Below are 27188 nucleotides of genomic sequence, written 5' to 3' on the forward strand. Positions count from 1 at the left end.
GCGATGCCGCGACAGCTAAGATCGGGCTGCAAGGACCTCCCTATGTCTGAGATAGATGAGCTCAGCCTCCAGGATGAGATCCATGAACCAGTCCGTTTTATTACATTCATGTCGACCTCTGCCGAGCAAGCCATCGTCAGAAGCCTGGCACGTCTCCCAGGGCTTTACGGGTGCGAACTGCGGATTTTGCGTAAAAAGCAGAATCGACTACGGGAATCGGCTTTTCTGACCGCCAAAACGACCTTGGGCGTGAGCTCCCACGCAGTACGAGGACTGGCATCGACGCTCATCTTTGCTCAGCATGAGGCGGGAACTGCCGTTTGTATCGACTCACGTGGCTGGATCTTGACCTGTGCGCACTGTTTCGGCGAGACCCCTGAAGAGTGGAAAGCCGAGCGCCTGAAATGGCTTCTCTATTACAATGGGCTCGCCATTGAGGTCGAATGTCGGGCGTGGGATGAGCGCCGCGATCTAGCTTTGGCCAAAATTGTTCGCATTGAGGTCCCAGACGAACAGTGCAGAGGCTCGGTGAACCCCATTTTCACCTGTGTCCCTGTTGCTGAATCACTATCACTGTCTACCTGCTCTCCAATATTCTGCATCGGGCAACCGGGGGCAGACGACCTGGAGTCGGACTCCCCGCGCAAGACTGCCTATGACCTGATCGAACTCTCTCGGGGTCGGCTGTGTGGCATGGTAGCCGGTGCAGACCCACAGGACAACTCAGATATCGGTACTCTGAAACATAACGCCTGGACCTACTGGGGCCATTCTGGCGCCCCGCTTCTGCGCAGGTCGGATGGTGCATTGTTGGGTCTACACTCCTCGTGGGATGATGCCACGGCGATGCGTCATGGGGTGCCCCTGATTGCCATCCGGGCATTTCTTAGAGAACATCTCCCCACTGAGCTGGTCAATTTCGCGGCACCCGTTTAGTGATTTGCACTCAGCTTTACTTGGTGATCGAAAAGCGGCAAGTGATGAGCACTAAATCGGAAAAGGAATGCTATGCGGTCTGAAATCTGGAAGGCATACGGTAGTCTAATACTATGGAAGGTCATGTGCCTTATGAGAGATCTTAACAGGTAGACATCCCTTACGCGCGTATTAATCAAGTCCCACGACTGAATGCTCATGATATTCTTCTCAATCTATCACTTTACGGGTGCTGATAGCAGATTCAAACAGTGGAGGTAAGTGAGAAATGATCAGGACATCTTGAATGGATGCATGGAATCAATTCATGCTGACAGTGATAGCAAGGAATCTTGGGCCATAGTATCTTAGCTCTTTTCCGGCTCCAGTTCCGGCTTCTCTTCATCCCACTTAGAATACAGATCCATAGGTAGCATTCTGTCTCTATCTGCCTTGTCGATAGTCAACTTCTTGCTTTGAGCTTGTCGTTCGATTGTGGCAGTCCCACCACAGCCCTTTGTAACTTCGATGATCCTATGGATCAATGCACCCAGGTTTCTCAAATCGATCTGATGTTGGTCTTCCCAGCTCTTTACTGCAGCTGCCGCATCCTCGACTTCGGGTGGCTGGAACTTCCCTTCAGTATGGTAGGCTCGCACAAGTTTGGGAGTTTGTGAAATCCACAATTGTGGGGCGACCTCTCTTATTGTAAGAGGTCTTTTAATGCTTCGCGTTTTAATCTCGAGGGTTGATACCAACGGCACCGCTTCACCATCTTTTCTGATAGACAACCCGGACTCTGTAAGAGTGGTATGAGGAGAAAAGTCGGACCGGGATAAAGAGACTGATTTCATCTTGCTTGAGATGCTATCATGTGTTGATTGATTGACAGACGTCGAAGTCCCCGCTGTGTCAGCGGCAACGTATCCATCTGTTTCATGACGAATCAGGAATTTCAGAGCCCCAAAGTTATAAGAGATGACGAATTGTGTACTTTTTCTCGAAGTAGTGCCCGAAACCACTGTGTTGGCCAGGCTTAATAAATTGAAGTTTTTGTTTCCCCACACGACAGAGGATTGCCGTATTCTTGACTACTTCAACATGGATCGTGAAGCGTTGACTTCTCTCCAGACCAGGATTGATGAACGAAAGTAGTTGTCTGATAGTGTTCCGGTCGGCGACAACATCAATTGAACGAATATCAAAGGAAGGATTCTGGAGGTAGTGCCCGAAACAAAGGCTCAAAGGGACTTTTCGGATGACGAACGCCGTTTTCGGCAATGAAGTATACCCCAGAGTCCATTTTGACTTGCTGAGGGCCTCTTAGGGGAGACCAACAAGCGGGGGTGCCTGGGACGGCTATGGTCGGACTTCGCGCCTTAATCCAATTATACGAAGAGAGATGCTTGTTGCTTCGATGTCATCAAAGTCTCCCTGACCAATCTCCGCTATCCGAGATGATGCCATATTCGGAGTGAAAACGAGTAGAGCAGACAACTTGACGGGCTGGGGAAGTGATGGAAGATAGCTTAGGCTAATCAATGTTATGTGTGAAAAGACAAGGAAGATATCTCTGAAAGGATAGGAGACAAGAGTATCCTCGTTTCATTAGTTGGGTTGACAAGAAAGATAGAGAGGAGAAGGGTGCTGAGCTACTGGGGGAAGAAGAAGAAGAAGAAGAAGAAGAAGAAGAAGAAGAAGAAAGATCCTTGTGTATCCAATCTAAGAAGATGAGAGTATTTATAGGGGATTGTTACTGGGACCCCCCCTTTTGTTATTTGGACCACCCTGCCTAAATCTGGCCTAATTTCTGCCTGATTCCTACCTGCCCCAGACACACGCTGACTGCTTTGCTCTCGAAATTACTGCTTTCACTGGTAGATCTCCGCACCGGCCCATAAAGCCCAGAGCCCAACCCAACCCAACCCGCAAATGGGTTGGGTTTTGGGCCCGGCCTCAGGCCTACCGATAGGCTTTGGGCCTAAGGTGAAAGCCTACTGGGCTTTAATAGGGGCCTAATGGGCCCCAAACAATACAAATATGTCGAGAAATCTAAAGTTGAACCCCCTTTTTAGTCTTTTTAATTACCCTTCGTTTTACCCCGGTTTCTAAGCCTTATCCCTAATATAATATTATATCAGTTTAAATGATTTAGAATCAATTACTAGTTATTTCTCTAAATCACATTTAAAAATACGAAAAAACGCGTTTTTTTATAAAGTCTAAAAATTAGAGGTTCTCTAGAGAGTGGTAGTACTCCCGTCTAGATCCTAGACATATATTGAGTGTTAAAATATTAATATTGCCCTTTTTCGTAGTATCTCGACCTCTCCTGATTGGATTTTATTTAAATTTAAAATGTATACTTATATACTTATATAGCTATTAATATTATAAATTCCAAAAATTTAAACTCTATATGATAAGTAGAAGGTTAGAATACAGTGATTATAAGATACTAGGTAACCTCTTGGATTATGCGTTCTGCAAAATACAATTCGTGTCAAATCTCTCCTCTGCTTTCTCCCTATCGCCCGCCCGAGTCCAAGCCTTCTCGGCTTGGCAGAAAGTCCGCATATCGAAAGCTCTTCTAACGGACACAAGGGAAGTATCGCGACCGGTATACCATTACCAGCGATTACAACACCCAAATTCTTGGCATTACTTAGTAATGAGCTTTTTTAGCGTAATTTGTTGTTAAGTAGTGTCGCAACCCAGGGCGTAGTGGATATCTGCATCAATCAATAGAATCAAGAGAGAGTCTGAATTGCTGTATAACCCCTATTCTGGCAATTTATGGGGACAAGATGACTAATATTAAGCAACTGGCAATTTAGATAATCCACCTCCGAGCTATGGATTGCAACAAATAGTGTTTTCGAGGTATTCTAAATTGAGACAGACTTACACCTCTTTCCATACGATACCCTAGTTCATGCGTGAGGCCGTTCTACGCTCGCGAAAGGAAGTGGATCAAACGGGTGCACCAATGAAATGGATAACAGATCCGAGTTGCTAAGATGCCCCCTATCTGACAAGTTGTATGGGCTCGTAGGCTTCGGATTATCAAAATCGCTTCTCCGGGTCTCCATTTTCCCTGCTGCATTCCGATATCTTCACCATTGCCGACGTAAAAATACCCCGCCTTTCCTCCCCGTGCAAGCACGTCTAGCCGACTGGAGGCTCGCAGCAGCATTCGGCACACTCGAGAATATCATCAAAATACCTGCCAGCTTTGAGCCACTTCGTATTTGCTAGCTACTACCTCCCAACAAGCTCAAACAGAGGTTTATTGCTTAGACTGACTGGTTTTTGCTGTCATGGCCTGGAACTCCAGTTGTCAGCCAGTTCTTTCATGTGAAGACAGCCCTCTTGCAATAATAGGAAGCCTTATTGGAATAATAACGCTCGCTTATGCGATTATCATCACGGTACTATATCGTACGCAAGAGCTAGGAAATGCCAATGAGGATATCAAACGTATTGGCGGACAGATTCGCAGGGAGTACATTTCGCTTGATTCTTTGCACAAATGGATACGAGATCTGCATGGAACCACTGAAATGTCACATGAGATTTACTATATGGCAGAGGCCTTGGTAAAGGAAGCCCGGAAGGTATTTGAAGATTCCGTGAAACTACTGGGACCTTCTGTGCACAGAGATAGTCGAATGTGGAAACTTCTGGTTGAGAGAGGCCGATTTCTATCTCGCAAGACAGAGATCCAGAAAGATCTGGACGATATCCTTCGAATAAGATCGAGCTTGGAAGCAATATGCCAAGAATTAGCAAACAGGTAAGAAGTTTAACCTTATACACCTTGACATGCTCCAAGCTCACGCTTTTGGAATGGCAAGAGTCATGCTCCACAAAGTTCAAAAGCAGTCCGAGATGTTCGAAGGTTATCGTGCCAGTCTGAAGAATCAAAAAGCGATGCTTCGACGAGTCATGGATGCCCTTCATTTAGACGCTATGGACGAGTCATCGGACGAAAACTCGGTTTCTAGCAGCAGCTCCAGCAAATTGGAACTGGATGAGATAGATATAGAAATGCGTCAGCCTACACAATGGGATCCACCTGGTCAACGAAACGATGATACATGAAGTTGTCCCAAAGACAAGCCCATACGAGGGCTATCAGCACCTATGGTGCTGCTGTTCTCGCTGACCTTTGGCCTGGCAACAGCTATGTACGGGAGATTTAAGCAGCCTATACAAAGTTGCAGGAATAATGGATACCGTTGATCGCGATGGAATTTGAGGGTTTAGACCGGCGAAACGTCGAGCGGTGACCATCCTGTTCTCCTGAAGCCAATCTATTTGTCGCACCCAGACTCGTCGATATACAGTATATGGGATGACCATAACTCGGACTCTTGTAAGAAATATAAACCGGCCTTCTGTTCTGTCGCTTTCTGTCGAACGGCCTCCTTTGGCTATTTCTTGGCAATAAGTGCTGTCCTGGTGCCCGAGATGATTGCACGTATCCCAAACCCTTTTTATATGATAATCACCATCTCATCAGGGCAAAATTTCGGCTTCTCTAGCAGATGATCGCAGAGATTGTCTAACATCAGTGGGTGGTGTTACTGTGTGGTCTGCGTGCTCGAATAGGACGATAACAACCCTGACATTGCAACGAAGTCGCTAAAAGAGCAGTTCGATAAGCTTCTCCACGAGCTATTGCTAAGCCTCGAGCTTTCCAATCAGCAGTTCCCCTCTGCAGTCATTGTGATTGACGCCTTAGATGAATGTGAAGATAATAATGACATACGGGTCATCCTTCAATCATTGCCTCGGCTACGGGAGTCAAATGCCCTAGGCGTGCGAATTTTCTTAACTAGTAGGCCGGAATTGCCAATACTTGCCTTGTACTGAAAAACTAAATTGAGAAATTTATTTAAAGATCTTTTTGGCTATGCTGTCGAGGGCATAAAACAGATCCATAACGCCCTTGTCCATCATCATGATATTTACCTGAAGAATATGCTTGTTGTGTCTGGCACAAGGATAGTTTGGGTAGATTTTGATGTTGCGACAACATTCAGCAGCATGGGCCCTTGCGAGAAGGCATATTGCGATTATGAAACCTAACTCGTCGAAAGGTTTGGAAATTTTCTAGTTTGTATAACTTCCTTTACTCAATCATCATAACAGAAACTGACAAAATCAACCATCAGAACAACGACAAGAGACAGGGTCTTTCACCCAATACAAAATATTACTAAATGAAAATCCACAAACACGAAAAAAACTGAACTGGCACAATATGAGAACGTGAAACGGGTATTGCGCAGACATGACGCTCTTAAATACGACAGACAGTCATATCTTCTCTATGGAAATACCTGAATGTCGGAAATGGCCCTCGGCGCTATCTTGTTTCGCACCTACTTCATACACGCACCGCCGAAGGAAGGCATGAAACCCTTGGTCAGGATTATTTCCGTATGCTGACCAAGCTTTCTTGATATGGGCCTTCAGCTCGGCAAAGAATTCCTCGATGGGGTTGAAATCCGGTGAATACGGCGGGAGGTACAGTAACTTGACTCCCGCCTCAGCCCATAAGGTCTTGATTCGATCCGAATGATGGAATGATGCGTTATCCATAACAAGCACGGATTTTGGCTCCGGCCATCTTCCACAGTGCTGGAGAAGCTGCTCGATAAATGATTCGAAGAAGGCGGCATCCGTTGAACCTTTGAAAATACGAGACATCATGATACCGTCTTGAGCATATGCAGGCAGTATCTGGAAGCGTTGGCCGCGATGAAATTTTGACACTTGGACTGGCGTCACGCCGAGTGGTGACCAGCCAGTTCGCCTATATAATGACAACCCCGCTGCACGTATTGCGGCGCTTGATGTAGCAAGCATAATGTTCGGCCACTTCTCGGTCAACAGCGAAGTAGAGATCGGCCTGTCTTGCGGAGAAATCACACGATGGTGGGGAGACAAGGCATCCAAAGTTTACGTTGCCATTATCGTCGAATAATCTGGTGATGCGAGGTTGGTCAATTCCCTTGTAGATCGTTGTATGGTCCGGTGCTCTTGAAGCTGCAGTTGTTGCAGCTTCCGACAAAGCGGTTTCATGCGATAGCCAAGAGACCATTCTCATAGAATCTGAAATTGATCGCCGTCCAGATTCAACAGAACTACTTTGTCCAGGTCGGGAAGCTTCCCGCCGACTAGCCATATCTCGCTCACGGGAAGCTTCTTGTACCGCCTGGAGGGCTCGGTTGCGTAACTGAAAGGTGTCACAAATCCAGAACTTGCATGAGTTGGTTAGGCGGATCGATCGGAACTTGGGATCCATGATTGCTTCCTTAAGCTCGCGATTAATCCTGTACAGATCCATGCAGTGGAACCATTCGGCATCATTCTCTGCGCAGGTATCGGGAGAATGATCAAGGTGACCTTCGACGACGTCAATAAATAGGACACCATTATCAGTGTCATCAGTCTCCCTCTTGGGCTCCCCAGGTGGCCAGTTAGTCCAATACTCCCAGATACGAGTTGCAGTTTCCGAGTTATAGCCCAGATGCTCGAGTGCGGCCAAAGAGACGAGATGACCCGGGATACTGACAAAGGAATCGGAGCTTGAGGAGATCGATACGGGGATCAGCGGAAGATGCTGTTCTTCTTCATCGCTAGATCGGTTTAAATGTCGTTTATGAATGCGACGTGTTCCATCAGACAAAGGAGAGCTGACCAGCCCCGAGCTTTTTAGGGTTGCTGCATCATCCGGAACCAGGATGTTTGTTCGCATGCCGTCATCGCTGGTCGACATAATGGACTTTCGATGCGCGGGTAAAGGTGCCGTGGTGACCTGGCTTCGTTGAACGGGATGTGACAGCAGAGAATCCGACCCCTACACCTTGCGAATAGCCACAGGTTCTCTTCAGATGTATAACGATCCGATCCAGAGAAATGATGCTCACAAAACTGATGATTGGATGTTTTTGAAGAATGACCCCAAGGTCTATACCAGAGGTAGTTGGAAATGTGGCAATATGGTATTATACAAAGAAAACTCTTGCACAGAACATGCTTTTTCTACCACCTTCGTGTATATCTTAAAGACCATCTAAAAGACCATCTAAAAGACTATCTGAAAAGATTACTGAAAAGACCACTGAAAAGACATAACAAGGCCGCATAAGCGGCCGACTATTCTTGTGGTTTTTTCAGAAAAATAAGTTCCGTTGCCCTCTTAGTCGACGGCACCTCGCCCCACTGCCCCACTGCCCACTTCCCCGCCGTACTATCCGACGCTAACCTAATTTGGCAAGTCTGTCCATCAACTTTAGAAAACGCAACTCTTTTTTGCCCAGATCTAATTTTATTTGTCTTTTTTCTAACCACCTCTATCTTTTAATCCTATTCTTATGGGTATTAAAGGACAGCTACTACCGATAGTATGTAGAATACAACTAGATTTACCCCGTGAAACTAAGTTTCTAAATCCCCAATATCATAACTTTGGTACTATAAACGGGCTCGCTTATAGTACTAGAGAGTAAGCTTCCGCGAGAATTCCCGCAATAAGGCGTCCTAAGTGTTCAGGCACCCTATAAATGAGGCCTATTACAGGATCCTGTAGATCAAAAACTAATGTATAGCTTGAAATGCTTAGATAGCTAGATAGTAAGTTTTGATGGTGACCACTTAAACAGAGAGAATATGAATATGATCAATTTTAAGAGTATTTATTGAGATCATTAGAACTCCCCTTAGGTTGCCTAAATCTGCCTCGCGACATATAAAAGCCAGTACATCTACAGCTCGGAAGAATACAGCACCACATCAATTTATTCATCTTCTCAGCTCAGAACAGGTTCTTTACTTCAATCAAATCAGCAAAATGATCGCATTCTCCACAAAGACAATTGTAGCTGCCACCTTGGCCATGGGTCTTTCCCGCCTTAGCATATGTGGAATTTTCAGGCTCGATCAATACTGATCAGTTCGGAGGCGACCTCAAATCAGTGGACAACGATGTGCAAACATGCAGTGGTAGCATACATTCAAGCGATAATAACGTTGGTAAGTCTTCGGGTTATCACGTTTTCAAAGACTCTTCTCTGGGATTCATATCTCTCTTAGCCCTCGATCTGACCTATTCACAGACTGTATTTCGGGCTACTCGCTGAACTACGACTATACGGACAATTCTGACAGTGGGCCCATGCCGGTCACTTACTGTAACCCGTCAAACTGGTAAAAACATCAATTTTCTCGTAAGTTTGGCTGAATACATACACATTTAGCTAACATATCATAGTTACGCCGTGAAGATCCCACTGAATTCCGATTTATATGGCTACACATTTGACTACTCCTTCTATTTTCACTAGAATAAACACTCAGGAGGACATGTTTCACCGGGAAGTGTAGATGTTATTCTGCTCGAAGCAACGGCTTATCTCTGCGAGATGAGCTGGTGCTCAAGAAACTTCACGTGTGCAGTATGTTGAGGGGAAGGCAATGGCAGGAGCGGGAATACGGATGGTTCAGAATGCTGAGGGGTCTCGGGAGGGGGATATAAGGACACTCATTTATCATATAGACCTGCAATAGACCTTGAAGTTCAATAAAACAGTTGACTTTGGTTTGAATTTGCGTTGTCACCACCTAATACTGTAAGTGAGGCAGCGTTGAGGAATTGAGTGGCCACTTATTTTACATGGTGATGGTGCTGGAGCCCAAAGCAACGTGTTTGCCCTCGTCTTGGTAGGGTGAGGAAAGAAATGCCCTTCAAAAAATGTATGTTGTGGGAATCGCGTGGGTTGGTTTATCATGGACGTGAGTTGACCATTGCACACGATGAAGTCGATGAACGTTGAGTAAATGGGGAATCAACAGTTGTTGACATGTATTGTTAGTGATCACAGCCGTTCTTTTTAATGCGCTTGTCAAACATTCAGTGAAAACAACCCCCTCCTGGCTGTAGAGCCTGACTAGTTGCGTATATATCCACCCTGCATGAACCACCTCATTGGCAATATGCGCCCCACTGGGCTGAACAAGGTAATGAATGTCACTTCATCCCCCCATTTGGTGATAGTGGACTCGTTAGTCCCCCCAAAATGCAATAACATTGGTGTATCCCAGGCTCAGCCTTAGGTAATGATCCCTAACGAATTTTAATGATCCCGAACTTCCCCTCATCGCCCCCCAAATCTATCAAAGTTTCAAACACACCAAAACTGCACCATGCCAGAGCCCCTAGAGAAGGGTTATCAACTCGGAGTTGATGTCGGCGGGACATTCACCGATGTTTACGTGCTCACCCCGCATGGACAAACAGTGCGCGCAAAGGTTCCAACAACCATCCCAGACCAAAGTATCGGGATCCAACAGGGCATCGCAAAGGCCCGTGAATTACTCAAAGACCAATTCGGCTGGTCAGGGACTTTCCAATTCATCCACCATGGTACGACAACCGCAACCAATGCAGTCCTCGAAGGAAAGGGTGCTCGCACCGCACTGATTGTTACTGCTGGCCATAAGGATATATTGGCTTTACGCCGCTCTCAGATCCCGGGTGGGCTGGGTGCATGGCTACACTGGACCCCACCCGACCCTATAGTGCCACTTGAGCGAGTCGTTCAATGTAAAGAGCGCATGTCAGTACAGGGCGAAACAGTCACGGCAGTTGATATTGAAGATCTACGACAAAGCTTGAAAGAGCTGGCCCGACAGAAGCCAGAAGCAATTGCTATCTCACTATTGAACTCGCATAGCAACGAGGCTCATGAACGGGTGGTTGCACAAATAGTCCGCGAGGAACTTGGAGCTGATATCGCTATCACTTCTTCTACGGATGTCCTCCGTGAAGTCGGGGAGTATGAGCGGACGGTCACAACCTGCACTAATACGCTGGTGAAGCCGGTTGTCGAGAAATATCTGTTCAATCTGTCCAAGGCGCTTGCGGCGGAAAGTGAAGCCATTCGGGTTCTCAAGAGCGATGGTGGATTGACCAGTTTGACTCTCGCTTCGGAGCTACCAGTCAATATTCTTATGTCCGGACCAGCGGGAGGTGTTAAGGGAGTGGCAGATGTTGTGGCTCGGAGTACTCCGTACAAGAATCTGATTACCTTGGACATGGGAGGAACTTCTACCGACTGCGCACTAATTTACAATGGTCAGCCTCAACTCCGACGAGAGACTGTTGTAGAGAGTCTTTCCGTTCGGGCGGCCGCCGTTGACATCAAGACCGTGGGGGCTGGAGGAGGGTCGATTACAACGTACATGGAGCTCACGGAGACCCTGCGGGTAGGCCCCGAGAGTGCTGGTGCAGCACCGGGACCTGCATCTTATGGAAAAGGCGGAAAGCAAGCCACTGTCACGGATGCGAATTTGGTGCTGGGATATTTGCCCAAGACATTGTTGGGTGGTGAGTTCGCGTTGGATGTCCAGGCTGCTATAACTGCGGTCGAGGATATTGCGAACCAGATGAAGCTTCCGGTTATCCAAACAGCCGAGGATATCATCACAATCATCAACGAGACAATGTATGGTGCCTTGCGGCTTGTCTCTGTGGAGCAGGGTTATGACCCTCGGGAATTTGCACTGGTCGCTTTCGGTGGTGCTGGCCCTCTGCATGCAAACGCCGTGGGTCAACTTCTCGGGGCCTGGCCTGTGATCATCCCGCCTTCTCCGGGAATCCTTTGTGCACAGGGTGATGTGACCACTAAACTTAGACACGAGCAATCTGCCACCTTCATCCGTATTGTCTCCGGAACCACTGTTCTCGAGGTACAGGAACAGTACCAAACGCTAGAGCAAGAATGTCGGGATACCTTGTCGAGAACGTCGGGTGATCTATGGCCCGTGTCATGGAAGACGGCATATCAAGCAGATCTTCGGTACAAAGGCCAAGCTTTGATGATAACAATTGAGATCACCGAAGAAGACTTGGCCCTGACTACTGAGAAATGGCATGATGTGTTGCGAGAAAAGTTCGACCAGCAGCACCAACAGATGTTCACTTACTGCTTACCTGACTTTGAGCTTGAATTGATGAGACTGGGAGTTGTGTTGGAAGACGCCTCGCCCGGTATTGATATTCCCCAAGTTCCCAAAGGGACGATTCCCCCTTCAGACGCAAAGATTGGCGAGCATAATATCATCGTGCAAGGCGAAGAAAAATTGGCAACACTGTGGGATCGTCAGATGATTAGCAAGCAGGGTATCCAAGTCACGGGTCCGTGTATTATCTCCGAAATGGACAGCAACACGCTCATCTTACCTGGCTACTATGGTGAGATCGATAGCATCGGAAATATTTTGATCAATCCTCTGGAAAAGAAACCTGCCGCCGTTACCACACACACTGCCGAGTCAGCCAAAGAGCTTGTCAAGAGTACTCCATTAATTCCCACGCTCATATCCTCCACACTGGCCTCCATTCGCGGCGAGATGGACAAAATGATGCTACGATGCAGCATGTCCCCTGCCATTCGAGAGCAACAGGATGAATTCAATGTCATAACAGATTGCGAGGGCAAAATGCTGGTTGGTCAGTTTGGTAGCTTTATCACACAGTTCCTCGATATTTGGAACGGTACAATCGAGGAGGGCGATGTGTTTATTACCAACGACACCTACCAAGTGCAAGGTGCCATTAGCCACCTCAACGACATCATCGCGTTTTTGCCTATTTTCCACAACGGTCGGATCATTGGATTTGCATCGCAATTTGGCCACCTGACAGACGTTGGAGGTATCGTTCCAGGAAGCATGTCCATCAACGCGACATCCATCTTTGATGATGGCGTGCAGATTCCTTGCATAAAGCTGTATACCCGCGGTGTTATGAACAAAGATCTGGTCGATCTTCTTTGTCGAAACTCTCGTCAACCGGCATGGTATCGCTCTGACTTGACTGCCATTGTAGCATCCTGTTCTATGGCAGCCACCAGGGTCCGCGAGTTGGCCACCCGTTTTGGAAGTGAAGTATATCTGGCCGCATGCTCGGAGTTGCTATACCGGAACCGAAGTGGATTCGCAAAGATTATCGAACGCCAATTCGATGATCTGGAAAGCAAATTCACAGACTTCGTCGATGATGATGGCCACGGTGTGGGGCCTTGGGCACTCACCTGCTCCATGAAAAGAGTCGACGGTAACCGGCTCAAATTTGACTGGAGTGGCACTTCTCCCCAGAGTGAGCGTAGTATCAACTTCTACCTCTCGGAGACAATGTTCAGGATGTTCATTGGCTACTACCTCATCGCAGCCGCTGCCCCAGGAACGGTTATCAATGACGGGTTCCATGACTTGATTGATGTGTACATCCCTCAAGGATCAGTCCTCAAGCCTGTTCGCCCTGCCCCAATTTCATGTCGGACTCACTTCCTCGGACGGACCTTGGACATTGTACAAGCCCTGATTGGCCAAAAGCAAGACTCCTACCAGGCTGCAGCTGGGTTCAGTGACTCGCCTCACTTCTTTTATTCTGGATTCAAGCCGGACGGAGAGTGGTACCAGCTCTACCAGATTGGGTTTGGAGGTGTGCCTGCACGACAAGCCGGCGATGGTCCTGATTGCCACTGTCTCTTCCCCGCCATCAAGTCCATCCCCACGGAAATAATAGAGCTAAACTACCCGTTGCGTATTGAAGTAAACGAGAGCGTCGCCGACAGTGGTGGCGCTGGACTTTACCGCGGTGGTAATGCTCAGCGCACGCTATACCGATTCCTCGCCCGTGGGGAGTTCAGTCTCCACGATGACCGATGGTTCACCAAGCCATGGGGATTGAAGGGCGGAAAGCCGGGACAGCGATCCCACAAAATCCTCTACCGGTACTCCAGGTCCGAGGACAATCCTCCGACTGAAATCTTGCCTTCCAAGTGTGATCATATTCGCGTTGATCCCGGTGATCTTCTCGAGTGGGTGACTTGGGGTGGAGGCGGATTGGGTGATCCTTTGACACGTCCGGCAGAAAAGGTTGCTCTTGAAGTACACCGCAAGCTTGTCACGTTTGAGGGAGCTCGTATTGCGTATGGTACCGTTGTCAACGACGATTTCACTGTAGATGAAGCTGAGACAGAAGCATTGCGGACCCAGATGCGGATGGAACGTAGCCAGATTAGTGAGTCCTCCATCTATGACCGTGGTGGGAGTCTCGAGCAGTTACGGGAAACATGTCTGCAGGAGACTGGACTGGATGCCCCGTTGCCTCAGTGGGAAACGGATATTTATGGTCCTCATGCTGGGTTGGCATATGTGCAGGACTGGTTCACTGGGATGCGGTCACGCAAAGGTTGGGAGCTTGATTAGTCTATGACAGGATGCACTATTTTTTAGATGGTTGTTTTAAAACCCCTTACCAGTTCGCATACATATTTAGGTTTACTTTCACATATTTATCAACGTGGGTGATCCATGATTCTACTGACATCCATGGATACCAACAATTCTGAGCTAAACCTCCGCGTTGCCACTCGCAAAGACATTAACAATTTATATCCCCTTGGGCACTCCTAGATCTGCCAGTGACTTCGTCAAACCCAACCTGACCCAATTCTCAATCTCCTTCGTCGTAGCCACAGCAATAATCCCCAACATTCCTAACGAATTCACCCCAGCCTCCTTATTAATCGCGCCTCGTCTTCTCGGCAGCACGACAATCCACCTCTTAGTAAAAATCACATTATGCGGACAGACCGCTCTAGGCCGTGCATCCGTCGTATAGTCCCCGGCCACCTTTGTAGCCTCCTCCAGCAGGTCGTTGTAAGCTGCGAATAATGCAGCGGGTGTCAAATCACTCCCAAAGCGTCGATAGAACCACTGAAATGGAACCTTGGTCTCAGGCTCACCGCGAGAATCCAAAAAGGCCGCAAAACTATTTGCCGGCAAGGGCATCACCTGCAGATGCTTATGCAGCCGACTACATCCGCCATTCGGGCCGCAATTGTAAAACGCAACGTAGTCGCTCTCTGCGGAGTTCAGCAGCTGCCACGTGTCATTTAGATCGGACTCATCGAGCGCCTCGTATTGTCTTTTGTATCCATCGAACGTGAGAAGCATGAGGTGTGGTCGCGCAAAGCAGAACTTGTTCACGATCACTAAGTGGCTATCCAGCGCGCCGAGCTCGAATCCGGTGGTGCTTATGTCGCTGCCGTCTCGCTTTTCGGGTTTTTGGGCGTCAGCATCGGGTTGGGACTCAGCGGTTGTTAGGGTGGGCTTTTTGATGAGGGCAGAAGTGAGGACAAATTGGAACTGGGTCATTGCGTGAGTTGAGGGTTGATTTGGATTGTGGTCGGGGAAGGGATGAATACCTTGAGGTCGCCATCAACGTGCTCGATGATTTGTTGTTCATCATCATATTGGACGATGCCGGATTGGACGAGATTGTCGAATTTGGAGAGGATGAGGGATTCTTCCATGTTGTGGGTCAATCTCTTGGTCGTGGGTTGTGTCAAAGGTAGGTCTATAGTCTATGTGGTTGGAGGTGGGATAGAGATCCGGGCCCAGGGGGAGTTACACCTTATTTATAGTATTCTTTACCAGTAGAATGCCACCTAGCTTTCATTGGAAATTACTCTAATATATTTTCGAAAGTACATTTGCAATTATCAAAACGACTAATAGGCCTCTATAAATTTAACAACATGGAGGCTAAAGAGTGAACGTTCTCGAAAATTCCTGAAATAAATTCACCTGATCGAACTTCCTTTTCTACTCGTCCTCGATCCTCGACCATAATCTAAGGGAACAAACAGACTAAATGAGGTGCTAGCCGAAAAGGGAAATGTGGGACGTGGTCTATCTAAACTTGGGATCTCTAAGGTTAGAACCTCCCGCGGTCTCCACAACGCTTAACTATGTTGAGTGGAGTCCGAGAACAACCCTGAACTCCTTGTCAAATGCCCAGCCTTGACTCCGCCAAAGGATTGACCTTTCCCTGTAGCGGGGCTCAATCAATTTATTTTTTTCGTGGTATACCACTCCATCACCATAATACGCTATCCTGTGCTATTTTACGCAATAGCCCAAGATGGTACTTTCAACCATCGCAGTGAAACACATGGCAATGTCTCATAGGTCTATTCTATAGCATTACACTATACACCCCGAGCATAGACCCGAATGGATATACCCGTGTCTTGGTTGGAGGGTATAATGTGTGGGAGGTAGGTTAGACTAGGGATAGCAGTCGACTGATACTACAAAGTACGTAGACATCCAGTCCCCTCCTTTTTCCTCCTTACAAATTCCCATTATAACCTTGCGTCCACAGAGAACTTCAAGCACCGTGGGATTTTGTTCAATAGAACCATCACACTGGAATTTTCTCCCTTCGTTCTATGGTAAACAGTATGGATTCCCAGGCCACTGAACGTGACAGACGGGATGCAACCGAGGACGAAGTCAAGACCCTACCCCATGTGGTAGACTCGATCCCTATCGTTGTTTGGATAGCTCTTGTAGCTGGTGCATTGGAAATATTCACGTACTATGCCGTCACCGCTCCATGGCGTAAGTGTCTAAACCATCTAACGATTAATAGATCTTAACTGCCTCCAGAGAACTATATGCAAAATGACCGTGATGGTATCGAAGTCCCGGGAGTTCTGGGTCTTGTTCAAGCAACCGCAACAAACATCTCCAACGCCTTTTCATTCTTCTCATTCATAGCCCCTCTACCATTCGCTGTTCTCTCAGACGCACGGATTGGGAAGTACAAAACATTATGCATCTCTTTTATGTCGGTCATGCGCACCTTTCACATGGGAGTTGAAGCTAATTATCGCCAGCCTGAATACGTGTGGATTTATAGTGCTCTTTGTCACATTACTTCCAGTGGTGACCCAGGTTTCCATCAAGACCTTTGGATTGGCTTTTGCCATGGTCCTGCTGGGTCTGGGAACTGGGGGTATCAAGGCCACTGTCTCCCCGTTTATAGGTGATCAATATACAGTTTCAACTCCACAGTTGGTAGTCACGAAGAAAGGGGAGAGAGTCATCGTGGATCGCATGTTGACTCTTCAATATATATACAATGTTTTCTATTGGTATGGGGCACTCTGTTGCAAACATATGGAGCTAGCTGACATGGGAAGGTTCACCAACATTGGAAGTCTCTCTCTGATTGCTTCGACCTATTTGGAGAAAGAGGTTGGCTTCTGGGCAGCCTACCTACTGCCCCTGTGTTTCGTCTGGATTCCAATTCCTTTGCTGCTGTTTTGGCAAAGATCATTTGGCAAGTCACGAGGAGCTGTCCTCTGTCACTCAATATATACAGTGCTGGAAGTGCTAAAGACGAGACAGTCAACCTTGCGCCAGTTGGGAATGTTCTTCCCCAGGCAGGGAGAGTGCTTGTATACTCCGCCCGAGAACGATTCCGACTCGATGCAGCAAAGCCTGTATTCCAAGCCGAGAAATATGGTAGAACCGTTCCGTGGGATAATCTGTTTGTCTTGGAGATGAAAAGGGGTCTCAAAGCCTGCAAAGTCATGTTTGTCGCCGTGCAAGTTGGTCAATGTGCTTCGCTAATATTAGTGCTAGGGCTTGCTTTGTACCATTCTACCTATGCATGAATCAAATCACCAATAACTTTGTCTCTCAAGCGGGTCAAATGAAGCTGAGCGTTATCTCCAACGACACCATTCAAGCACTCAACCCCATTGCCTGTGTACTACTCGGTCCGATCATCCAACAGCTTCTCTATCCCGGGCTTCAAAGGTACGGTGTCGCCTTCGGGTCAATTTCCCGTATGACTTGGTCGTTTATCACGATAAGCTCGTTAATGGCATATGCTGCAGGATTGCAAAAGCTGATCTATACGCGGGGACCGTGCTATGAGTCTCCACGGACTTGTCCCGGTTCGGATGGGGGAAAAATACCCAACAACATCAGTGTCTGGGTGCAAACCCCCTCCTATTTCCTGCTCGCCTTCGCCGAGATCCTGGGATTTACTACTCTATCTGAGTACAGCTACTCAGAAGCACCACAGGACATGCGCAGCCTAGTGTAGGCCCTACAACAGGTGACCGCTGCAATTGGGTCTGCCTTGGGGATGGCTCACTCACCAGTTGCGGTTGATCCGAAGGTGATGTACCTGTACACGGGACTAGCGACAACGATGATTGCTGCAGCTCCCATTTTCTGGGTTGCATTTAGGAATTATGACAAGATCGATGACGAAGATGAACTGAATGCGGCCAGGTTGGTGGAGCCGGATAGCCATGGCGAGATGGAAGAGACTTCTACCAGAGCGCATCTATAGCAGGGCCATATATGTGGCTGAAAGATTTGGGCCGTGTGTGGACAACACCGCCATGGATTCGGAAATACTAGTAGGATGTTTTACTCTCTTTCCTAGCACAAAAGCCGGCCGGGGGGGGGGGGGGGGGTTCGAAATTGCGGTTATATTTCAGATTCTGGGCTAACTATCTCAATAATATGATACCCGATGCCTGGTTGTCTAAGATATGATGGGTCATTATCAGTTCAAAGTTAGGTGACTAAATATAACTAGCATCCGGAGCCCGTCTATTATATCCGGCGCTAGTATTGAATCCCTGATTCGGGAACTGGGCGAAGCAGAAAGTACGCGTCATCCTCAATAATATAACAGAGATTACGATCAGCGAATGGTCCATCCACCCGTCCCAGCCCGGCCGAGATACGCTGCGAGTATAACACCGTAATATCAGCCTTCCAAGAGGAGTGTATGAATTGTGGGACGGAGCTTCGCATGGATATAGTGAGTACTTTCCTCAAACTTGCATTGAAGCAACGCAGATTCTGTAGCCTTAATATGCCCCGTGAACAAAAGAATAACATAGTCATGGAAGTGTAAATCACAAGACCTAGATAACATATATCTAGGCGAATGTGAGAATAGACACGAATTTCTCAAGAGATAAGAACTATCGTTTTAGAATTTAACATAGAATATGTGCGGAGTATCCCCACTCTATATGTACGAGAATATGTAGTACATGCGGACATACCGTAGGTACCGGGCTTACCCTGGCATCGGGCTCGGCCGATAGGACCATCAAGCTCTGGGATGCGGCGACCGGAAACAGTTGCGGACAATAATAGACGATTCAAGTTCCGTTAATTCAACGGCTTTCTCTCGCGATGGGGTTACACCAACTACTTAATAGAATTATCACAAGGTACATAGTGTGAGTTACCGGCGGCTTTGAAGAAACGCAATAAATTAGTTTGTGGCAGAGCTGCTACTACGCTCGCGCGTTAGCACCCTCCGGATCAATCAGGCCAGTAATTTACAGTGCTTTTCAATGCCTCTCTCGGGTATAGTCATGAATTTGGCAAAGCTTTGTGCGTACGGAACGTTGAAAAATTGATATCAGTAACTATTAAAAGATAGAAACATGTTCTGCAATCAGATTCGCATCTTTCATAAGCGAAATCATCGCAACGTACTTTTATCTCAACCATAATGACCTATGTAGCGGCCATGAAAGAGTCTCTTCGAAACCTTCAATCTTCAATGGAGTTACAAGCCGGGTACACGGTCCGAGCCGCTATCCGGCTCGCCGAGAAAGCCAAATCACTAGCCTCCCACCCCAAGATAACTGCTTTTGGGAAAGCGAACAATCTCTCATTCGTCGAGGTTCCTGACATCACCTGCGACGGCACTTACGACGAGGCTACCAAAAACATTACCTACGTCATTCACCTCGCCTCACCTCTCTCTTCGCCGTTCCTAGACCCGCAGACCGGCATCTACCAGCCAACCATCAAGAGTGCGAGCACCCTATTGGTATCCGCATCCAAGGAGTCATCGGTGAAGAAGATTGTCATCACGTCTTCGGTCTTCGCAAACACACCGTTCTTCCCGACCCAAGCCAGGAAATCACGGCCGAGACCAGATTGATTGCCCAACCTGTCGAGACCTTTGACTCGATGCTCCCCGCATACCGTGCCGGTAAGATCACATCGCTGAACATCACCGAGAAGTGTATCAAGGAGAGGGAGCCTTCCTCCACCGTTATCAACATCTTCTCCGGTTTCGTCTTTGGTCGGGATGACAGAGCTCTAGAAGCAGGGGGGAACAGTAGACCTTGAAAGTTTTCGCCTCCAGGACATCAATTAGCTTCTGGTATGCTTTCGGTGCAGTCCAAGCCCCCGGGACGAGGACGATGCTAGGTAGTGTCGTAGACATGATTGGACGTGTTGACGACAGAAGAAAGAAGAGAATGCAGATGCTATGCGAGGCGAGCAATTTCATGTGAGGCTTTCAGCGATTTGATATGCTCAAGCAGCCGGGTCGGTAGGCTACGAATGAGTGGAGTCTTCCAACGTTTGGTTTAGAAGGGAGCTCCAGGGCTGCTCCACATATCCCCTGAGTGGAGTCATCTGGCCTACCGAGCATTCTATTGGCGATTTGATCTGAGGCGAGCTCAGCCCCGCGATCTCTTGATTACAGGGACCTGTTTCTCTGGAAAATATTTTTCATTGACAAACTTAGCATCCTGCGTGCATTGAGATCTTTATATAATCCCCCAAGATCCAAAAAAAAAATCATAGCGGAAGATGGGTAGCTTTAAGCAACGCTTCAAGAACCTAACGCAACGGCTAAAGAAGGAGAGGGGAACCAATGGGGCACATATTCCTCCGAACGCACAGTCAAACGCGTCTAATCCTTCTGAAGACTCGATCACGGAAAGCTATGTACAGTCTTCTGGACCTGCTGGAGATCTTGACAAGATCTCCAAACCTGCTTCAATGAATTGCAATGCAACCACGGTCCCAGGACTACCTGAGTCCCCCCAGCCCGAGAACACCGTACCTGACTCATCGTCTGCTGATACGACTCCAACCTTGTTAAGTGACAGCAAAGGTCCTTGGGCTTTGGCATATGTAATCTTGCAGAAACGAGAGCCAAAGTTGGTAGAATATTACCAGACTCACTTGAGCTTAGCCCAGCGCAACAGCTCAGTGGACTCCTCCGATACAGCGGACGCGGATCTTTCAAATCCGCGGTCAGTCGAGTCAATGATGACGCGGCTGCTAGAAGACCGGGAGCAGAAACAGTGGAAAGTCTCACTGCTGGGAAAGGATGTGAAGATACGCGAGCAGACCGAAAAATTGGCCAAGTTTCTCCTCTGGGCCGACCCAGTTGTGAAGAACGCCGTTAGCACTCAACCATACGCAGCGTTGGCATGGGCTGGTGTTTCGTTACTTTTACCTGTAAGCCAAGGCGACCCCCTATTGTCTATCTGCTGCTGACCCAGATAGTTACTTTCAAGCAGTACCACTCCACTGCCAACCTGGCGATGCTGAAAGGCTTCGATTCAATCGACAATGTTCAAACCTACTGGAATATCTGCGAGAAGAGATACCTGCAGTCCGAGCACGTGGAAGAATATCGAGATCTCATCAAACCTCTTGCTACGCTCTACTCCTATATCATCGAATACCAAGCACGTGCTATCTGTCATCTATCTGAAGCCCAAATCTCCCGTGCATGGAAGAACATAGCCGGCGAAAATGATTGGGATGGAATGAAATCCAAAATCGAGCTATCAAGCGAGGATTGTAGCTCCTATCTCCCTCGTCTCGAATTGGGGGAGATTCGCAATCACCGAGACCGTCAGCTGCAGGAGATTAAAGAGTCTCGAAGTATTCTTGATGAGATTTGCAATGTCTTAAAAGAGGACACGAGTCGGAATCAGAAGAATTATGAAGACCGGAACGAGCGAAAGCTTCTTGAAACACTTGCGTCCGACTACGAAGATGACAAGAATTACAACCCACTGAGAGTTCCAGGCACATGCGAATGGTTCTTTGAGGGCGACGACTTTCGAAACTGGCGCGACAGCGATACTTCTAGTCTTCTGTGGATTTCCGCTGGCCCTGGTTGTGGAAAGTCCGTGTTGTCGCGGACTCTTATCGATGAGAACCGGCTTTCAACAAATATCACCACATCAAAGATCTGCTATTTCTTCTTCAAGGATGGAGACGAGTGCCGCGTGTCAGCGACCGATGTTTTGTGCGCATGGCTTCACCAGCTTTTCACCCACGATCCGACGGTTACACTGATTCAAAATACAGTCATCAGTCACAAAAATCACGGTGAAAATCTAGCGCACAACTTCTCCGAATTGTGGCGTCTTTTTATCCAATGTGTCGGCTCACCAGAGCTTGGGGAGGTTATTTGCGGCCTGGATGCTCTGGATGAGTGTAAAAGTGATAGCATGCGGCGATTTCTCGGCAGCCTGAAGGAGTTCTACTCCAACCCCCAACTTCCATCCGCAACGTCAAAACTAAAGTTCCTGTTCACGAGTCGCCCTTACGATAACTTGGAGGTATCGTTTCAAGATTTCCCTGATACCACTGCCCTTTTGCATTTTGACGGAGATGACAAGTCTGCCGAAATCAGCAAAGATATAGACCTGGTCATCGATGCCAAACTACAAAAGGTCGCCCGAAACTTTAAGGAGAGGGACCGTCAAATGATTGCGACGGAGATCAAGGACAAGAAGAATCGCACTTATCTGTGGTTACATCTCACGTTCGATATTATTGAGCAGAGCCCAAGTGAGTATAGTCGACGATCCGATATCAAGGGACTCCTCTCCGCGCTACCTTCGGAGGTCTCAGATGCATATGAAAAGATGCTAGACCGGAGCAAGAACGAGCTTCAGACAAAGACCCTTCTTGAGATTGTTTTGGCTGCAGCACGACCCTATCGCTTGATGAAGCCAATATAGCCCTGACGATGGCTTTGGAAAAGGACGGCTTCGATTCTCACGATGATCTAGAAGCAGAATTATGGGCACAAGATGACTTCAAAAGCGTTGTGAAAAATCTCTGCGGTCTCTTCATCAATGTCTACGATTCGAAGTTGTTTTTTATTCATTTGACCGCCAGGGAGTTTCTCACTGATCGACTTCCGAGTGGAAAGTGGAAGGGGCGGCTGAATATGACACAGTCACACACGACGATGGCGCTGCTGTGTCTATCATACCTGCCGCATATAGATTGGAAAGGATCGGCGGAAGAAACCGGGGAAGAGCTTCTATTGGCTGAGTACTCAGCCCGGTATTGGGTAGACCATTGCCGGCCTACCGAAACCGAGGACGAAGTGCTGGAAAGCGTGTTGAGATTTTTCCTTCAACGAAGTGAAGCGTACACAACTTGGTTGAACCTATTTGACCCGGATCAACCTGGGAGAGGGGAGCCGCAGGATCGTCGAATCTACAAAATCGGGACTCCACTATATTATTCGTCGCTCCTCGGTCTCCAACGGATAGCAGAAGTCCTATTGGCCAAGGGGGCGGACATCAACACGCCCGGCGGCAGGTGTGGAAATGCACTCAATGGTGCTTTGGATGGAGGCCACGAAGGGGTTGCGCATCTACTATTAGCCAACGGCGCGGATATCAACGTGCCGGCCGACGAGCTTCAGGGAACTGCACTCCAGTATGCTTCTATTGGAGGCCACAGAGGGATTGTGGAGCTACTGTTAGCCAGGGGTACGGATATCAACGCGCTAGGTAGTCCTATGAATGCACTCCAGTGTGCTTCAGTTGGAGACCAGGTAGGTGTTGCAGAGCTACTATTAACCAAGGGCGCGGATATCGACGCGCCGAGCAAGTATGGAACCGCACTCCGTTTAGCTTCATTTAGAGGCCACGAAGAGGTTGTGCAGTTACTCTTAGCCAATGGCGCAGGCGTCAACGCGCCGGGTGAGGATGGAACTGCCTCTAGCAGGCTTCGGCCAAAGGCCACGAAGAGGTTGTACAGCTACTCTTAGCCAAGGGCGCGGACGTCAACGCACCGGGCAATGATGGAACTGCACTCCAGTGTGCTTCAGATAGAGGCCACTAAGGGGTCATGCAGCTATTATCAGCCAAGGGCGCGCGCGATATCGGCTCGACACTTCTTCAAAAACAAATAGCACATCTCGGGAGAAACATCAGCCAGATGAATAAAATCAGGAGGGGAAAGGAAAAGGCTGGAAGGAATAAAAGAATGACCCACGTATAAAGCACTTCTGCCAAAATCCGAAATCTGGCTAGGTTGGTTATTAGTCTCGGTCACGCCGGCCTGATCGTCGTGGATCGTCTTAGATCGTTGATAACGCTGGTTTCCAGATTAGTATATTGACACTGAAGATCGGGTGAATTTCCCAGCCAACGTAAGAATCTTTTAGTCTTCCCTTACAATACACTGTGGTTTCATGTAGGACATGTTTCCACCAGCAGGTAGCTCGGCCCAAACTTTGCGCACAAACTGATCCCAGGGGCGGTAGTCCTTATTCTTGACCTATTGATCTTGGGAAATTCGGAACCCTGGTCCCTGGAGGTAACCCGCCTGTGCAGCAAAATGCAAGCAGGTATCGCCAAGCTGATTCCTGAGAGTTAAATCTGCCTCTTTAGTAAACAAATAATCAAAAATCTCCAACTGGTTATGCTCCATGGCGGTGCAGATTGGTGTATAGCCAAAAAGTCTCAAATTGAGGAGACTAGGTTCCTTTGTCAAGATTAGGTCAACAACCCGTAAATGACCTTTTCTAGCAGCATAATGAAGAGATGTGTCACCCGGGCAAGTATTGATGGTTATATCTGCCCCTTTGTTGGGCAGATAGTCAAAAACCTTCATGTGTCCATACTTTAAAGCGGTATATATAGCTCTCTGACCACGAGGACCCGGTGCATCTAGGAGTCCAATATGATCCTTTAAAAGACGCTCAACCACATGAAAATGTCCATGTTCAACCGCGGTATATAGCGCTATTCTACTGTGAGCATTCTCAAAGTTGGGTTTCAATTCTCGGGAGGGTAGAACGTCGAGCGCAGCAACATGCCCCCCTTGGGCTGCGAGGTAAAAGCATCTAGTTCGGTTATCTCTCTCCGCGTTCCGTCATCTCGTTTCATTTCTAGCATTTGTGTGGCCTCGAGATTAGCCCCTTATCAAGTGAACATTTGACAACAGAAGCATGGCCCTTGCATGCTGCGGCAAGGAGAGGCGTTCGGCCTTCAACAGTTGCCATTTCGAGGAGCTTTGTCCCGCCTTGGTTAGACAGGATTTCAACTATGCTTTCATGACTCTGCAGAGCAGCAAAGTATAAAGCAGTTGACTTGGTATCTGTTGTTGCAAAGACATTGGCTCCTCTGTCTAAGAGTAGCTGAACAATTTCGCTATGGCCTAATTCTGAACAGTATCTTCGTGTCCGAACTGGTGAATGAACACAGCTTCGAGGAATACATAGTTGTCGAGAATCCTTTACATGACATTCAAATTGTTGCACTCGATTGCCGTGTGTAGCTCATATATCCAACCATGTTGAACCAGAGAAATGTCTGCGTTAGCGGGTGTATCTTTGGGCGTGCACTCGAGAGATCCATTTTGGAATGCTGTCTCAGTCAGATCCAATCTATCAGACTCCCGAGTAAATGGTAAACTGCAGTACCTTATATGTTATCTTCCATTTTGAGTCAAATGGTAGTACGCAATTGTGGAGTGTAACTTTCATGAGGAAAGAGAAAGAGAAATCCTACCCTCTCCCCGCACGCCCAAGTGCGGTCTAAGTGTTGTAGGGCCCTAGACATGTTGTAATGATTACAAAAGTACGTTGCGTACCCAATGTACATCCAATCATCCATGTCAAGCCCCTCCCCTTATCCACAAATGCACCCGACTCATAACCTAACTTGCCTATCAATTGCAATTTAACCTGTTGAGCGCTTAGCAGTGGAGTCTATATATATCAAGCTTCATATTTAGCGACTAGTTGTGGGGGAGCGTCTATCATATTTACGACCTCAAAACCAATAAGGGTCGCAACTTCATTGTTGATCATTTCTTTGCTGCTTCAGCGGGCGCGCGTCCGGAGTAGTATGAACTTCCCTTGCGAAAGTAACGATGGAGGCAAGCCTGTTTTGCAGAAAGCCTTTCCGCAGGGTCATACTGGAGAAGAGCTTCTAGTAGCTCGCAACCAGCACTCTCCAGACCAGGGACCAGAGGGGTGCCAGGCCTCTTCCATTTCGGGAAGGTGTCTTTATAGTCGGGTAACGCAGTAACGCCGGGCCAGCTCTCTTCGTCGGGAGTACCAAGGAGGCTATAAAATTGAGAAGTCAATCTCATTTGCAATATAGATATAGGAAAAAAAACAAGATTATTTTTACCGGAAAATCGTGAAGATTTCGTCAATCTCTGAATCACCAGGGAAGAGAGGCTTGCGGGTGCACATCTCAGCAAAGATAGCCCCCACAGACCACATATCGACGCCAGTGGAGTACAGGGGACTACCAAGAAGGATCTCCGGGGCACGATACCATAGAGTCACAACCTTGGAAATACATGTTAATATTCAAGAGTAGAGATGATTTCTTTGACTGGGGATTTCACCTCATGGGTATACTTCCTCAGGGGAACAAGGAAAGCCCGAGCCAGTCCAAAGTCACCCAATTTCAGTGTACCGTCCCGGTCAATCAGCAAGTTCTGCGGCTTTAGATCACGATGTAGAATACGATGACTGTGACAATAGCGAACCCCCTCAAGCAGTTGAGCCATGAACTTTTTCACCATCGCTTTGTCTAAACCGAGGTTCATTATTGCTGCATTCTGTAGAGGTTTGCCACGGCCACCTTCGCTGACAGGTAGTGCGTCCATATATTTCTTCAGGTCCAAGTCTAAGAATTCCATGACGAGATAGAGGTTGTGACTATCGACATGTACAATATTCAGTAACTGGACGACATTCTCGTCCTTCATTTCTTTGAGAAGGGAGATCTCCCGGATGGCTGTACTAGGGACGCCCTCGTCTTCGTCATCGAGTCGGACTTTCTTCAGAGCAACGATGCGGTTAGGATAGTTCAGCTCTCGAGCCTTGTAGACGACACCGTATGCTCCTATGGTAAACAAGACGGTCCGTTAGCTAGGGTCCAAGGGTAACCATGCCAAACAGACACGGCAAAATGTCACCTTCGCCAACTTTCTCCATTTTCTGATAATTTTCCATGGTGAAGGTGGGACTCGATGTCATTCAGCAAAAACGTGGCAAGGTCCAAGGTAACAAAATGGATTCAGGGGGAATAGAAAAAAGTAAGCATGGAGAAAGCAGGGGAAAAAAAGGTTATAAACCCACATACCAGTAATAATTATTCCGCTTGTTGCTATGGTGAATGAGCTGCCATCTATACGGGGTGTTGCTATGGTGAGTGCGCTACAGTACTGATCTACGGCACGGTACATATTTTTTGGTCATGTAATTTACTTGCGAGTTAAACATACCAGTGGGCTCTTGTATAGTATTTAAATCCATTTATTTTAGC

General features: G+C 47.7%; 13 protein-coding genes across 13 annotated transcripts; 7 read left to right on the top strand and 6 right to left on the bottom strand.

Moving 5' to 3' along the window:
• Positions 1–3: 3 nt before the first annotated feature.
• Positions 4–1172, top strand: N7455_011482 (S1 family peptidase; the record flags this gene model as incomplete). The annotated part of the gene is made up of 2 exons (XM_065606675.1): positions 4–858; positions 1086–1172. 2 exons carry the CDS (start codon positions 4–6, stop codon positions 1170–1172), a joined length of 942 nt encoding a protein of 313 aa, XP_065459841.1.
• Positions 1173–1283: 111 nt separating this feature from the next.
• Positions 1284–2382, bottom strand: N7455_011483 (uncharacterized protein; the record flags this gene model as incomplete). Its single annotated transcript, XM_065606676.1, has 4 exons — positions 1284–1908; positions 1938–1950; positions 1983–2235; positions 2287–2382. The coding sequence occupies 4 exons, from the start codon at positions 2380–2382 to the stop codon at positions 1284–1286; spliced, it is 987 nt and encodes a 328-aa protein (XP_065459842.1).
• Positions 2383–4740: 2358 nt separating this feature from the next.
• Positions 4741–5019, top strand: N7455_011484 (uncharacterized protein; the record flags this gene model as incomplete). Its single annotated transcript, XM_040954435.2, has 1 exon — positions 4741–5019. The coding sequence occupies one exon, from the start codon at positions 4741–4743 to the stop codon at positions 5017–5019; it is 279 nt and encodes a 92-aa protein (XP_040815135.2).
• Positions 5020–5125: 106 nt separating this feature from the next.
• N7455_011485 (uncharacterized protein) lies at positions 5126–5489 on the bottom strand (the record flags this gene model as incomplete). Its single annotated transcript, XM_065606677.1, is given in 2 exon segments — positions 5126–5410; positions 5430–5489. The coding sequence occupies 2 exon segments, from the start codon at positions 5487–5489 to the stop codon at positions 5126–5128; spliced, it is 345 nt and encodes a 114-aa protein (XP_065459843.1).
• Positions 5490–6240: 751 nt separating this feature from the next.
• Positions 6241–6633, bottom strand: N7455_011486 (transposase; the record flags this gene model as incomplete). The annotated part of the gene is made up of 1 exon (XM_065606678.1): positions 6241–6633. The coding sequence occupies one exon, from the start codon at positions 6631–6633 to the stop codon at positions 6241–6243; it is 393 nt and encodes a 130-aa protein (XP_065459844.1).
• Positions 6634–6739: 106 nt separating this feature from the next.
• On the bottom strand, positions 6740–7705 carry N7455_011487 (uncharacterized protein; the record flags this gene model as incomplete). Its single annotated transcript, XM_065606679.1, has 1 exon — positions 6740–7705. One exon carries the CDS (start codon positions 7703–7705, stop codon positions 6740–6742), a length of 966 nt encoding a protein of 321 aa, XP_065459845.1.
• A 2426-nt stretch (positions 7706–10131) lies between these two features.
• N7455_011488 (uncharacterized protein) lies at positions 10132–14202 on the top strand (the record flags this gene model as incomplete). The annotated part of the gene is made up of 1 exon (XM_040954341.2): positions 10132–14202. The coding sequence occupies one exon, from the start codon at positions 10132–10134 to the stop codon at positions 14200–14202; it is 4071 nt and encodes a 1356-aa protein (XP_040815214.2).
• Positions 14203–14385: 183 nt separating this feature from the next.
• On the bottom strand, positions 14386–15311 carry N7455_011489 (uncharacterized protein; the record flags this gene model as incomplete). Its single annotated transcript, XM_040954290.2, has 2 exons — positions 14386–15144; positions 15204–15311. 2 exons carry the CDS (start codon positions 15309–15311, stop codon positions 14386–14388), a joined length of 867 nt encoding a protein of 288 aa, XP_040815290.2.
• Positions 15312–16244: 933 nt separating this feature from the next.
• Positions 16245–17902, top strand: N7455_011490 (uncharacterized protein; the record flags this gene model as incomplete). The annotated part of the gene is made up of 5 exons (XM_065606680.1): positions 16245–16404; positions 16453–16606; positions 16683–16940; positions 17171–17383; positions 17434–17902. The coding sequence occupies 5 exons, from the start codon at positions 16245–16247 to the stop codon at positions 17900–17902; spliced, it is 1254 nt and encodes a 417-aa protein (XP_065459846.1).
• A 1491-nt stretch (positions 17903–19393) lies between these two features.
• N7455_011491 (uncharacterized protein) lies at positions 19394–19971 on the top strand (the record flags this gene model as incomplete). The annotated part of the gene is made up of 2 exons (XM_065606681.1): positions 19394–19690; positions 19756–19971. 2 exons carry the CDS (start codon positions 19394–19396, stop codon positions 19969–19971), a joined length of 513 nt encoding a protein of 170 aa, XP_065459847.1.
• A 468-nt stretch (positions 19972–20439) lies between these two features.
• On the top strand, positions 20440–22619 carry N7455_011492 (uncharacterized protein; the record flags this gene model as incomplete). The annotated part of the gene is made up of 2 exons (XM_065606682.1): positions 20440–21096; positions 21156–22619. The coding sequence occupies 2 exons, from the start codon at positions 20440–20442 to the stop codon at positions 22617–22619; spliced, it is 2121 nt and encodes a 706-aa protein (XP_065459848.1).
• An 8-nt stretch (positions 22620–22627) lies between these two features.
• On the top strand, positions 22628–23665 carry N7455_011493 (ankyrin repeat domain-containing protein; the record flags this gene model as incomplete). The annotated part of the gene is made up of 1 exon (XM_065606683.1): positions 22628–23665. The coding sequence occupies one exon, from the start codon at positions 22628–22630 to the stop codon at positions 23663–23665; it is 1038 nt and encodes a 345-aa protein (XP_065459849.1).
• Positions 23666–25710: 2045 nt separating this feature from the next.
• Positions 25711–27108, bottom strand: N7455_011494 (cyclin-dependent kinase; the record flags this gene model as incomplete). The annotated part of the gene is made up of 5 exons (XM_065606684.1): positions 25711–25972; positions 26040–26203; positions 26263–26765; positions 26839–26888; positions 27002–27108. The coding sequence occupies 5 exons, from the start codon at positions 27106–27108 to the stop codon at positions 25711–25713; spliced, it is 1086 nt and encodes a 361-aa protein (XP_065459850.1).
• Between the last annotated feature and the right edge of the window lie 80 nt (positions 27109–27188).

This window comes from Penicillium solitum, assembly GCF_028829755.1.
Source record: "Penicillium solitum strain IBT 25940 chromosome Unknown utg000009l_segment0_segment0, whole genome shotgun sequence".
NCBI lineage: Eukaryota > Fungi > Ascomycota > Eurotiomycetes > Eurotiales > Aspergillaceae > Penicillium > Penicillium solitum.